This window comes from Photinus pyralis, unplaced genomic scaffold, assembly GCF_008802855.1.
Source record: "Photinus pyralis isolate 1611_PpyrPB1 unplaced genomic scaffold, Ppyr1.3 Ppyr1.4_LG8, whole genome shotgun sequence".
In the NCBI taxonomy this organism is placed as follows: Eukaryota; Metazoa; Arthropoda; class Insecta; order Coleoptera; family Lampyridae; genus Photinus; species Photinus pyralis.
The window spans coordinates 23,427,112-23,442,024 of record NW_022170819.1 but is presented as its reverse complement, the minus strand read 5'-3'; the positions used below and the strand labels follow the sequence as shown (position 1 = coordinate 23,442,024).

The following is a 14,913-nucleotide window of genomic DNA, read 5'->3' as shown; positions in this document are numbered from 1 at the left end:
TCTGTCGTAAAATTTTGAGAATGTGGTGGAGATTGGTGACCAGCCCGCCACTTTTTTAATTAGCTCTAAAGGAACTCCTTGTCTTTTAGCTAAAGATGTGGATGCATGTCTTATGCTATATGGTGTATATTTACAATTTATTCCACTTTTTTCAAATATTATTTTTACCCATCTACTTAAAGACTGAGTCGTTACTGCTTTATGTGGTGGTTTGAAAGAAATAAAGAGTTGATTTTCTTTTCCTCTAAGAACTTTTGTTCGTGCTATATAATTTTTTAAGGTTCCTGCCACACATAAATTTGGATTTTCATTAAAATACGGTAACACTAAAATGGGTTGTACTTTCTTTGGTCCAGAAGTTTTAATACGATCTGTAATGTAAATGGTAGCACCTTGATCTGAAAACTTTATATTATCTAATTTGATATGGTAGCATGTTTGTAATCTGTGTCCTGTGCACAGTAATATCAGGGTTATTAACTTTGATGATAACATTTCTAAGGAGATACTGTCGTTGGGATGTAGTGTTTGCAAATGCTCGAGAACTATCTTTGGGTCCCATGTGTCATTATATTTAGGTTTACTTGGCCTTAGATTATGAATTCCTTTCATAAATCTTTTCAGATTCTCGTGTTCTCCAAGTGTGTTTCCTGTAATGAGTGATATAGCCGATCTAGCTGTGTTAATAGAAGTGTATGAACTATTATTATGAAACATGTTTGTTAAAAACTCTATGATCATGTTAACCTTGTTGTTAAATGGAGTTGTCTTCTGTGCACAACAAAAAGATACCCAGTTTTTCCAATGTACTGAATATTGGTTTATGGTAGCTGTACTTAGTGATGAAATCATAATGTTAATTGAAGGTTTTGGTATTTTCCTGTTTTCGAAAATCTTGCTGACAAAGTTGCGGCCAGTAGTGTAGTTGATTTTGCCAATGGGTGAATCGTCCGATTGGAAAAATGAAAAGAATTAGTATCTGCTTCAAGATACATTGGAGCTGTCTCAAGTAGAGATTGAAATAATGGGAACCATGCTTGTGTTGGCCAAAGTGGGACTACCACAATGCCTCTTGCTTTTTCCTTTTTTATTTTTTGCAATATTCTAATAATAACTCTATTTGAGAATGGGGGAAATATATAGAAAAATATTTTTTCCCATGAAATGGTAAAAGCATCAGTTGTAATTGTTACAAAATTAACACATTTATTATTTGATTTGCTTGCAAACAAATCGATTTCTGGTGTTCCTAATTTATCAACAATTGCTTCAAAAGCCCAATCTGCTAACATAAACTCTATATTTGGGTTTTCTCTTCTAGATTCACGATCAGCGGTAACATTGTCTGCTGATTTAATGTATACAGCCTTTATAAAAATGTGTCTTTGTTTACACCAAAGCCACATTTCACGAGTCAATTTGTTTAAATGGGGATATTGAATGCTTCCCATTTTGTTTATATATGCCACCGCTGTTGTGTTATCAATTCTTAATAGACAATTACAAAATTTAAAATTTTTAGCAAACTTTTTCAGTCCATGAAAGGCTGCCAAAAGTTCTAAATAATTTATGTGATGAGAAAGTTCTTTTTCCGACCAAAACCCGTGAACAGTTTTATTATTAGAAACAGCTCCCCAGCCTGACCTAGAGGCGTCTGAAAAAATCTCTAACTTGTATTCCGTATCTCTTATATGATTATACCCAACCGAAATGTTTTTTAACCACCACAGAAGATCAATTTTCACCTCTTTAGTTAAAGACATTGTTTTATCAAAGTTATAATTATTTCCTTTTAAGGCAAGGAATTTTTCCCTTTCTAATCTTTTAGTAAAAAGCCAAGAGTAACGTATAGCTGGACAAATTGATATTAGTGTTCCTACAAGCGTAGAAAATTCACGAATCTTACATTGCTTCTTACTAACAAATAAGGAAATTAACTTCTTCAAATTTTGCTTCTTAATATCTGGAATATAAATAGTCATATTTGACGAATTAAAAACAAATCCTAGAAAGGTACATTTTGTTTTAGGAATGATATCGCTCTTGCTAAAATTTATTACAAACCCTAAACTTTCGAGTAAAGCAGACGTTAATTTAAAATTCGATAAGCACTCTCCAGAAGAACTACCTAACAATAAAAAGTCATCTAAATAGACTACAGACAATAAATTTTGTAGTCTTAATTTTGCCAACACTGGTTTTAACAGTTTCGTAAAACATATGGAGCTGTACACAGTCCAAATGGGAGGCAATTAAATTGAAAAAGTTCATCGTCAAAAACAAATCTTACATATTTTTTACTTTCAGTGGCCAACGGTATGAGAAAGTAAGCTTTCTCCAAGTCTAGTTTGATAAAATGATCCCCTTCGTTAATCAAATTTAATGCCGTTTTATAATCTTCTAGCTTAAAGTGGTCATTATTGATATATGAATTTAAATGTTTTAAATTTAATATAAACCTAAACGAACCATCTGGTTTAGGTGTTAGAAAGAATGGTGAAATAAACTGGCCCTGCAGGGGCGAGCATTTCGACACCGCTCCCAAAGATAACATTTCGTAAATGCAAACGTGAAGCTTTGATTTTTGTTGAGTAGACCAATTTGGTACTTTAAAAGGCCATGATTGTTTAATATTTCCAAATAAAGGAATTTTATACCCATTTAACCAAGACAAAATCCGTTTGTCATTAGTAATATTTTGCCAGTTACCTATAAAATGTTTCAGTCTACCAGCAAAAGGTAAATTTACCTCATTTTCTAATAAAATCTGCTCCTGCGTTGATAAGTCTGTCTTGTCTTGTCTTGGTTTTTCTCTCGTACAAATGGATGTCTGCTGCCCATTTTCTTTTGAGGAAAGGCCATTTTTCGGAGATCCCGATATCTCTCGGTTTGAGAAGCAACCCTGGTTCTCATTGGTCCAGCCTGGGGAAAGCTTCTCTGAGAATTCGCAGCTGGACCCTTCCAGTTTAAATGTTTTGTTTTATCTCTCACCTTGGGGGGTTTTTGAAGGTCAGATTTCGATTTCTGAACTTCTTTGGCACATTTTATATCCTCTATCAGAGTACTGCCAAATAAGAGGTTGTCGGACACTGAATTTTGAAGAGTGTCTTTAAGTTTCTCGTTCAGTAGGTTTGAAACTAAAGATCGTCGAATATTTGTTTGTACAAAAATTTGGTTCGATAACAGCCGTGATGAATTGCTAATATTCTCCGCCATAAACATTCTTGATTCTACTGGAATGTTGTCGGAGGTTAAAATCTTGTTAAGAACCTTCGCGTTAGCAATCCATGCAGCGCATAGTTGTTTCTGGTTATTAAGCAAGCGAGAGTCCCTAGCCACAGCTGCCTCAGAAATTGTGGCTTTTATTTCGGGGTTAAGTACTGGCGGTTTAATAAATACACAATTTTCCGGAAAAGGATATTTAGTAACCAGGTCGTTAATTATCTCTTCGTTTAATCCAGATTTTATAAGGTCTTCCCATCTTTGAACCAATTCGGGGTGAATCGCCTCACCGACATCCGAAATTGTGCAAGATTTTTCTCCCAGTAGAGATAATAATTGAGGATCAACGTTTTCTTGATCATTCGAAATTAATTCCGTATGGAAATTTTCCCCATGATCATGAACAGAATCCTCTAAAGCAAAAGACCAAAATTAGAGCCAAACTTAAAGCATTAAAAGGTAGTGATTCAATCACATAATTTACGAGTGTGCGTGTATCACGTACGTAACCTCGAAAAAGGAAAATTCCTTTTATAACAAAATTATTGTGATTCAATCACATAATTTCGTATATGCAACCAGAATGGTGCAAAAGCAACAAGGTTAATAGGTTCCACGAACCCTCTGATAACTGTTTCAAACAATATCAGGCCCGTTCTAAATATAGAACTGCAGCATCGCCTAACTTCAGCAAGGCGATCAGTCGAAGGCGTGCATGTATAGGTTAGGTTACTCAGTAACCGCCTGCACAAACAAAATTACCTTGATCTGATGAATCGGAGGCCATAACTAGAACTCGTTTCCTCTTTTTCACCTGACCTTCTAAAATCTTGAGACGCTTCTTAAGTTGTTTGAAGTCTTCCTCGTTTTTTCTTTTATGTTTTCCCATATTGCACACAAAACAAGCGCGACTGGTTCGCAGCGCACGAAAAAGAGAAGTGAATATAAAGCGTGTGTACCCTGGGAGAGAGGACGCGTTCCCCCGCTTTTTGTTTTTAAATCGCGTGGTTCAAGCAGGAAAGAGAGAGACTACCACTTTGATCTTCGAAGGTCGAGACATGAAATATAATTAATAAATGTGTACGAATACTTATACACAATTTTATTTAATAAATTGTTATAACATTCCTATAAACAATTTCTCCATATATTGCAGAATCGTCGTCGTCGTCGTCGTTGCTTCTCCTTCCTATTCCTATATACAATTCTGTACATTGTAGATGCAGATTCGTCTGGAAAAAGAATTATATTACATTTATAACTAAGACACGCTAAAGAGAATTACAATTGTAAATAATTTTCAACAACAAGCACAAAACAACAACTTACGGTCCTACTCTGCAGTAGGCAACACCACTTCCTTCGGGCAAACTGTTCGTAAACACCCATCTAAAATAATCCCCGAAGAAAGGTTCCATGTATAGGAGTAGATCTCTGTGCTCATTATAGTGGATATTGTGAGCACACGGGCACAATAAAATATACCCCTGCAAAATTATAAATTATTATTAATTTTCAAAAGCATAATATAGTTTTCTTACCTCAGGCACAAATTGATGCACCTGCAGATGCCACCACTGGCATTTTGTCAAGTTTAGTGCCATTGTATGTAAGCGCGACTTTTATAATTAACATTAGAAATTGTCTTTTATAGGAGAAAATCGCGGATGCATACATCCCTTATTGTCACGTCTAGGGGGTAGCGACATTTTATGGCGGTAACTGCGCATTTTATTGATGCAGATTTCAAACCTCACTCAGTGCTTCTAGAGTGTGCAATTTTTCCTGAAAGCCACACATCTGTGAATTTGGCAGAGGCACTTAACAGAATAGTGTCACGTCTAGGGGGTAGCTCTATGCATACGAGAGGTGACGTGACTATAATTGGGGATCGTAGTTACAGATAGAGAATTGCATTGTTTAAAGGTTTATTGTTTATGTGTAAGCTGAAACAAATATTACAAAATCTTACCTTTGCATTCTGGTAGGAAGATTATAACTATTGTACTACCGACTGTCCTCTTTGCAATCCTCATCTGCTATTTAACTCTTCATACTCTTGGCGTCATATCCTCCTGACAACACCCTATGGTGAGCAAAGTGCTAACACGTGCAGAACCTTGATCATCCACAGAATCCTGTCAGTGGTTAGAAATTCTCATTACACAATTACGTGATTGCAAAGTACAAGGCTATTTTACCAATATCGGGAGGAAGATGACTACTTAGATTTTGAGTTTAGCTCTATGAGTAATTTGTTCTCGATTTATGATTATGTAGTCATTAAAAATTGGATAAATTCATTCATTGATTTTCTACTGTGTGACATTTGCCTCCCTCATAAAAATTACTTGACCTCAAGGAATCAAGCAAAAGATATCTCCAAACAAACGCAAGAGTAATCCGAGTTGTACCGATGCAGGATGTCAGGCAGTGAACAGTGCGTTCATCTCTATATCTAACTTAGCCTAAGTACAATAATAAAAATAATGTATCTAAAAGCTAAGTGGTCCTTACATTGAGTAAACTAAATCTAGAATAGACAAAAAATAATAGTTTAAAAAATATCACAGTTAGGTACATAAAATTAAAAGTAGTAATGTCTTAAAAGTTTTTTTTGTTTCGGAAACCACACTACCGCAAAGTTCGTTAGTTCTGTCGAATTCTTTTAGTTTCTAAGTGAAGTTTTATGAGAACACACGAAAATATTAATTCGCGAGTGACTTGTAGCACTGCTATCTTGTTATTCGAAAATTGTTGTTCTATCCATTGATGATTGAGACACGTTTCGAGGTTGTCGAAGTATAATGGCTTGTCTCCCCATTTGGGTAGTGATAGGTCGCTATAGATACTCCATGCTGCAGGTACTAGTTGATGGTAGCCAAGGGTACGCTGGGCTAATCGGATTGCCTTCTTCCTCCAAGTGACAGTTGCATGGAACATCAATGCTAAGAGCGCCTACTCGTTCTTTGTTTTCCAGAGTATGCATGACTTCACCACATTTGAGTCGTAGAGATTTCCTTTGATGTGTGACGAAGGTGCGGTGACTGCTGACAGGTGTGACCAGTTGTATGTCGTTACCAGTATCTCGACAGGTGAGTGGGCAGTTCGTTGCGAGCTGCTTAAACGAACCTCCTCTCAGGGTTTGTTGAATGCACGCGACACCGAGATTTTCTTCATTCCGGTAATCGCTTACGAAACACAATTCTTCTCTGATTGGATCGCAGATAGGCACGAATACCTTCCATACGGAATTGTATTGCAGTATTCAACACGGGTATATTCACGGAACAGGTGTAGTTATCCCATGCGTCGGTGGGTGTCAGGGCTTGAATCATTTGAAGTCCTCGAAGTTCTCTTTTTAGTAGCGGTACGTGGATTCCGACCAAAAGGGTTGTTTGCGACATGATACATTCAACTAAGGGCATCGTGTATAGTTGAGTCATTGATCCTAAAGCTAGAATATAGTCGTGGTTAGTTCTGACTCTATCTAAGTCATTTAAAATTTTTCCTAACGATTCTAAAGGCATAAAATCTATAGCTAAGCGTTTTAATTGGCACATCATAACGAGTGATCTCGTACTCTCATACAATTGTGTCAGTTCTAATATGACTAATTCTTTTAGTTTCTGACCCGTGCAAGTTAAATTATTTATATCATACATAAAGTTTGGAAAAGTTATTTCTCGTACATTTACATGATCTCTCTTACTAAATTTATTTATGAGAATATTAATTTCGTAATCACTAGCAAATATCTTATTTAAGTGATGTCGTGTGACTAACTGGAAATCAAACAACTCTCCATCGTTTAGCAAAATATTTTCCTCTATCGTTGAAGGGTTGTTTTGCAAGTAACGGAAATAATTCATTTTGTTAGCTAATTGATCACATATATATGGATTATTTTTACAAAATACTGGTCTATAGTTGACGCCAAATTAAGTTGGGTATGACTCATCGCTATGTATTGCAATAATTAGCGTATGGAACGGTGCCTCTCACACAGATTGACGGTTGCCAGAGAAGGATAGAAATTCGTAACTTGAGTCTGCTGTACAATTCATACGAGCGGTCTAAAACGTAAGTCGCGCATTCCTCAGCTTTTCTTCTGTCATTTCGTGTTTACCTGGTTAACATTTATTTTTACGTTTTTACTTCAATACATCAAGAAACAGTTTTTTTTAAAAACTACTTTGCACTTGTGGAGAGTTTAATCGGTAAATTGTAACAACTTGCATATGAAATTGTGAAAACCATTGACGTAACTTTCTAATTATCTTGTAGCATCTAAACTAGAATTGAACATCTGTTGTAAGTATAACGAAATTGTTTTTGACTTCTTCTTGACATAATCTCATAAGCTGAAGCGCGATAGGTAGGGGTACTGGATGCAGATACAGATGTCTCGTTACCAAAAATCACCTTTGCCGAAAGAAGAGGACTGTATACGATATTGTGAAACCTTGCTCGTAGCTAATGTTCAACATTTTAGAATAACGCATTTGATTTGCCAGTTTCCTGCCTGAAATGCATGTTATAAATGAATGTAGAGGATCGGTGTGTTTACCTACATTAAGTATAGGTTATGTTTCATAAAAACCCTTTATTCAATGCTTTTAGTTTTGAATCCGCATATCAATTTACGCAACCTCGAAGTTTGACAAATTAAAAGTTGAACTTGAAGTTAGCAAGTTACAGAGACATCTACCCGTGCGCATATTAACTAAACGTCGATTTAGATACGACTGACGTTGCTTGAATCTTAATCCGTACAATTTTAAGAATGAGTCATACCCAACTTAATTTGGCGTCAACTATACACAAGAGTTTGTCTAGAACACTTGGTGATTTTTGCACACGAAAGATGATTTGGTGTGTAGACTGGTAAAAAGTTACATTTGGTAATCGTTCTAGATAAATTCCCGACGTAATCTCTATGGTTGCCATACTATTTCTAATTATCATTACTAAAAACCACAACATGATTATAATAAATTTTCTTTCTTATTTTAACTTTAAAATTCACGATATTTTTCTCTTACTGCTTTCTTTTTCTATTTCATATATGCAAATTAAATTCTAAATCTCTTTACTTTAAATTCATATTTATTTTAAACGTATTTCTCCTTTAACTTTAAATTAATTGTACTTTGTACGCACTAATAGATTTCTCTCATCTTTTCACCATTCAATTCGGGTCGCGATCTAGTAGGGCGCTTGACACTCTTGGAAAGAGTAGGTAATTTACTTCCTGAAAAATTTGGTCCTTCCCTAATTTGCGCGCGTGAAGGTTGATTGACTTTCAAAATTGTTTTGTAGGTCTTTCTTGTGAATGTCAGCACTCTAGCTTTATCACGTATTGTGATCGATTTAGTGGAAAGAAAAGTGTTATGGCCAACTAGCCTTATGTGTGCTCAGTATCTGCTGAGACTTATTAAAAAAAAAAAAATTATCATTAAGCATTCTCATTTTCCATATTTACTTTAATTGCTTTTAATGTGACTCTTTGATTAGTGCGATTTTAGAAAATTTGCAAGTGGTTAGTATCATACGTACGTCGATATTCCCCTTGAGTTAGTTTACTTCTTGGAGAAGGTCTCGAAGCGATTTGGTACGCTATCCCATTCGCTTTTCTGTTATAAAGATGTGCTCTGTTCCTCCTGTTGAACAAAGACTTCCGCAACTACTTGAAAGGTGGGTTACTGCTGGCACCTCTACGTGGCTGGATTCTTCAGGAATCACTGATAACCAACGTTTTCTGTGAGGATTATAATGCACTTTGCGGCTGCTGTGGTAATGAGCTTCTTTTTTACATCGGAAATATAGAACTATAATCATTAAAATAATAAAAAACTAAACTAAAAATGTCCATTTGGAATAAGTTAATCCTTGTTCAAGTAGTTCCTTGTTTTCTTGATTCAAGGCTAGACCTAAAGTGGGTATTACTAGAACGGTTAAGTTTAATCTGAAATGTTTATAGAATAAAATTATGACTAGAGTGGTTAAAATTACATTCCAAATGAGATATGTCGTATCTCCTTGGTACGCATATAAATCGTTATAAGTTGTACTTAGTGCTCCTTCTAAGTTTTGTACAATTTCGGACAATGCCGAAGAGGTAGTTAAATTTAAATGAGGGACTGTGGTAGTCCAATTATTATCAAGGCATTCGTTAATGTTGTGAAACACGGTGTTATGCTCGTTGGATTTTATCTCGTAGGTTTTCAAATTTGACCAAACTGCTGGTAGAACGTGAGTCGTTTTTGGAGTTTGACTCCCTTGTTTGGAGCAAGGGTAGCGTGCTGATATAACTTCTTCCTCGTTTACTTTCAATGAACACTGGCATGGAAGTGATATTTGCAAAGCGCCTGGTTGATTATAGGAATTATTTGGAAGATGGGTCTCTGTGGTTGGGCACGTTATAACTGTGTGAGGTATGGGGTGAGTAATCACGAAAGTGTCGTCTTTGATTTCTGAGATTATCATACTATTAGACGAATGACATCTAAAAGAACAATGTTCTTCCAATTCTTGCACTGTTGATCCTAAAAACATTTTATATGCACATTGTGGACCATACATGGTGTCCGTATTATAACGTGGTAAATAACACAATTTATCCGTACAAGGTTTGCAATGATGTAATCCGATACCTGATATCGTTTTGAGTGTTTTCTTCGTACCTCTATTGGATACTGCTAAATAAAGTGTTTCATGCATCAATAAACATGTATGATTCTTCCATGCGAATGGAGTTGTGATGAGTTCATATATTTCCCATCGTCGATTTTTTGAAATTATTGGAAGTTTTATGTGTATAATTAGATGATCGTCAGTTACGGTACAGTCGCATATTTTCAATTTGTAATAGCGTGAGATATCATGCAAGGTTAATGCTAATGTGTGATTATCTTTACTTAGTTCTTGCTGCAAATTTAGAAGATCCGCAGACAATACATCAACTACGGTTGCTGGAATTCTATGTTCCTTACATGAAGTGATGATATCTAAATCATTAACAATGTAACTTAAATGAAAAATATTTAACGCAATTTTAGAAGAGTGATGGCGTTGTAATTGTAACTGACGCTCAACTTTCGCGTGGTCTCTGTTTATTTCATTACTTAAATTGGCGCTGAAGTCATTTAACCGTGAGATCTTTTTTCTTACTTCCATCAAGTGGTTAGTAAGTTCTTTGTGATAAGTATTAAATCTTTCAGAATTGCTATTGACTAACCTTAAGTTTTTCTGCAGTCCTAAGTCCATTCGCCTTAGGAATTCGTTGATTTCTGAAGATTTTGCTTTGAGGCTGTCGACTTTTCTCTCGGTTGCGATACCGCAACAGAAAGAAAAGAAGTCTCCTATGAAGTCAAGGGCTCTTTTTCTTCTTGTATCAGGAATTTCTTCTGAAGTTTCTATTTCTTTCCACAGTTCTGGTCTTAGGGCGGTAGTCAGTCGTTGCAGTCCTTGTTGGGTCAGTTTGGTAAGTTCGGTAATGTCTCGGTCGTAAATGCATTCCCCTGCATTACAGTGTGTCATAAGCGGTACTGGTTTAGTGGTCTGAGGTTCTATCGTTTGCCACTTCATCTTATATGTAATTGGTATGGTAGCGCTGTAACCTACCACGTCAGGTAATAGTTTCCATTGACCTCCAGTTGTAATTTGTACCGGTACTCCCAGAACAAAAGGAAGTACCGTAATGAAAATTACTCTAGAAGTAAAATGAGTTGTGAGCTGTCGTCCTGAGAGATTGTGTCATGCGAAAAGGAAAAGAGACAGTCAGATATAGACATGTGTACCTTCTAGTAACTATTTATAGTGTCTTACAAGTATAACTGTTATTTACATTATTTGCATTTATTTATTTTATTTTATTTTACTCTTCAATTCCCGAATCTTCTTCTTCCTCCGATGAGGAGTTCTGGCTATCGGACTCCATCCCCGCTGGGATGTAGTAACGTACTACTGGTCCGGTTTCCAGTATATTTTTGATAGTTTTACATCTTTCTGAAGCGCAAATATATTCGTGGCGTGGATGCCACACACAGGCCTCTCCCATTGGGTGCCCTCTCTGTGGCAAAGCGACGGTCATGTTGTGTACCACTGCCGCTGGAACTATCCGCTCCAAGAATTCCTTCTTTTGAACTCCTACTACTGTTACTTCTTTTCCGGCGAGTAATCTAGAGACGGTATGGCTCATGGTTTGGATAGACGATTGTCCTCCGTGCCACTGGAGACCATGGAAATTTCTTGTTATCCATTGGTTGGTTATCATTGCTGACAACGGCAACTCTTGCCAACTATAAGGTGGTTTTATCAACCATTGAATAATCCGCATAGTTGGCGCGTGTAGTACCGCGACCTCTTTAGCCACGAACTCGTTCGCGACCCCTCTTAATCCTTGAATGTCACAGATGTAATCAGGACTGAAACAGTATGTCATATTAGGGAATGGATTTTATACCAACAAGTCATAGTTGTGTTTTATTATGTCTGTCACCTAAGTATATGTGTGTCACCTAAAGAACACCTTTAATAAAAAAATAGAGTGCCGCTAGACGCAAAAAAAATAAACTTATGTAATGCTAAAACTTTAATATGTTTGTCGTTTCTCTGGTAAGTCATCAAACATTCTTTTTTCTGATCTGTTCTTATTATAGGACTCTTTTTCGGCTGCTTTTTCTTGAAGTTATTATAGGTGACGTGGGGTTCATCCACGATCGGTGCCAATGAGTTGCTATTACCTCATCGTGACCGAACGTGGGCAATCCTTATGCCACTACTTTCTTCTTCTCGTGTATTAAATTTTCATATATCTTGACAGGGTGCTTTCTATTGTTCACAGCTTATTTCAAGTTAACCTTAGATTTTTAAAAAATTGTACAACGAAATTTATAAGTTAGAATTAGAGTAGTACAGAATAATGTCCATTGCCAAATCGTTGTGAGTTACTATGCGTGAAAAAGTTTAGCCCCCCATTCAGCATTGTTGTTTGGGTACATTTAACTAATTTTGGAAGGGGGGCCAAACTTTTCGCCCGTAACTTCCGGCTTTATGACGTCATCAAATTGGAAGCTTCCGTTACACGGGAATATTGCCGTATCTCCATAACTACTGGTCCGATTCTTGTCATCTTAGGCTCTTTGGAAAGATAATAAAAAACGGAACTATTATATTAGAACACTTCTTTACGTTAAAGACCACCGTTACCAAGATATGAACAAAAAACGTGCCGAGCAGGCAAATTTTAAGTACTTATTGGGAATTAGTGGAGGAATCGTTAGATATAGTAGGTAATCATTTATTGAAATGAAATATAGTACATTTTCTACCCTTTTTAACGCGTCTAATTACAAGGACCTTAGATATAATTAAGTACTGTATAATTTCCACGCTAATTTTGAGTACAGTTGCACTTGCAAAGGTCCGTACAGTTCAGTGACTTCTTTTTACAGCTGCATACTTTGGCACAGGTTCTTTTACAACCGCAGCTGGTCATTTCCCGACAAGCTTTACTAACCGGCGGGGTCGTCATCCACACGGGGAGAAGCCTTTGGTCTTCCTTCCTCCAGCCATATTCACAAGGATCCGGAGCCTTAATTTCAGACTGATTTGCGCAAACCCAAATGCTTGCTTGATAAACTGCACGTGCAGTGCTGGAGGAATGCATTTGTGTCATGGGCAGCATTTCTGGGTTTTGGTTTTTGTGGCAGAATATTTGCTTCCTCAGTTTGTTTATTGATTTAGCTCCATCCCCGTATATTTTGACGAGGAACAACTCCAACGCTTTGAAATCATCACCTTCCAGTTCAAGCTGTGTAAATGGTCGTCTGGTAAGTTCAGCCATTTATATTTAGTTATTGTAACCCATAAAGGAAGAGCCATACTTCGATGTGGTCCAAGTGCCTTAAACATTCTCTCCACATCAAGCAGTTTCCTGTTCTTTCCTGTTCCAAAGTTCACAACTATCCGGCAACCTTCAGCATTTGCTGCGAAGCGGTTAAAGTGATGAACCAAAATCGCTACCACGTTTGAATCGACGGTGCGCACCAGTACTGATCTTGCTCCTCCGGCTATTGCATGCAATGTGTGCAGAACAATCTTGGTGTTCGCTTCTTCGTGGTCAATCAACTCTGTCATCTCACTTCCAGGGCCAACATGACTTACGCGGTCTCCATTGGTGATATAGAAGTCAAAGTTTTGCTTCTGTAGCGTTGAAGTTGCTTCTTCTGTTAGGAATTTGAATAATTCAACTTAATTCTCAGATAGGCGCAGAAAGCTGGACCAGTTTTTTGGGAGCTTTACATTCGGTCCAATCTTTAGTTGAATTGCAGAACCACGTGCTTCCCTCGTTTCTCCCTTGATTGATATCTTCCAATAAGAGTCCCAGACTACGTCTAACCTCGAGGTCCTTCTCAATTCGTGTTCGACATGCTTTAAGAAACAGTTCTGGAAGTATTCGTCGAAGGTGTTGGCGAATCTAGGAATGAGAGTGTGAATAAGCCCTCCTCCATCCTCAATTACAGCATCATACAATTGTGGAACATCCTCTACATAATCAAGTGGTTGAGTGGCGTCAACCTCTTTTTGCAGGCAGTCAAGCACATCAGACTTTTTTGTGTGGTACATTTGGTTAACATTTTCTGCAATAGACGGCGGAAATTCTTGAGCTTCATGCGAAAAAAAATCGTCTATATCGCCTTTTCGGGCCTGTGTTGCGACGTACATTTTCCCAAAGACCGACATGTTTGCTCTAAGGGTGCCCGTTTTCTTCGCTGCATCTCTCCTCCGTTTTTCAGCCTTGAAGATGCGGAAGTTGTTCTTCTTTACTGGTGCATCAAATGCTTTGGTTTTTTCAACAAGGAATTCCTAACGAAATTATTGTACTGACTTCTTCCCGCCTCTTCAAGAATGGATACAGAGTTCTTATCTTGACTTATTAGGCCTTCTAAGCTAACTAACTCGCTCCCGAACTGAAGAAAGGGGTTGTCATGTTGACGAATCACATCAGTTAAACTTTTCACGTCATCTAAGAAATCGCCCTGATTCTTAATTCTTTCGTCATGGTGATAAAAATCATAGTCTTGATCAGCGTCTTCTTCGGCATTAGAGGTAAACTTAAATTGCTCTAAACGTTTACTAACTTCAGGTCCGCACACGGACCAATTCAACATCGATATGGGATCTTGAGTCAAACCAATGATGCCTCCACTACCTTTGATTACCTTGTTAAGCTGTGCATGGCCTTGATCTATTGCAATGGACGAAAAGCGGCGTTTCGATCGGTTAACTGCAAATCCGCCTTCCATAAATTCTTGAAGGACGGATGGCGGTAAGCTCTTCATGTCCTCAACATGGACAGGAACCGATCTAGCGTAGTGGAAGTGATCAAAGGCAAAAAACAACTCTCCGAGACCCTGTAAACATTCAACATACAGTAGAAAGTTGCCCTGCCGATGAGCACGCACAAAGGTCATTAGAAGAGCTTCATATTTTAGCACTAGCATCCAATACGCAAATGTTGGATTACTTCGTACCTTTTCTATCCATTTATCGAGACTTAGTTCAGGTGATATTTCTTGATGAGCTTCTTCTAGAAGTATTCGAAGGGCAACGTAAGTCACTTGGTGAGCATATCTTGCTTTCGTGACATGTATAGCATTCAGAATCCCTTCTGCTGTCCTCGCA

The 14,913-nt window shown here is 37.3% G+C and overlaps 1 protein-coding gene across 1 annotated transcript; it reads right to left on the bottom strand.

The window, feature by feature from the left end:
• Window positions 1-822: 822 nt before the first annotated feature.
• LOC116179715 lies at window positions 823-4,269 on the bottom strand. The gene is made up of 3 exons (XM_031499535.1): window positions 3,985-4,269; window positions 2,751-3,635; window positions 823-952 (listed from the first exon to the last, which is right to left on the bottom strand). Exons 1-2 carry the CDS (start codon window positions 4,109-4,111, stop codon window positions 2,758-2,760), a joined length of 1,005 nt encoding a protein of 334 aa, XP_031355395.1. The 5' UTR covers window positions 4,112-4,269; the 3' UTR covers window positions 823-952; window positions 2,751-2,757.
• Window positions 4,270-14,913: the final 10,644 nt, after the last annotated feature.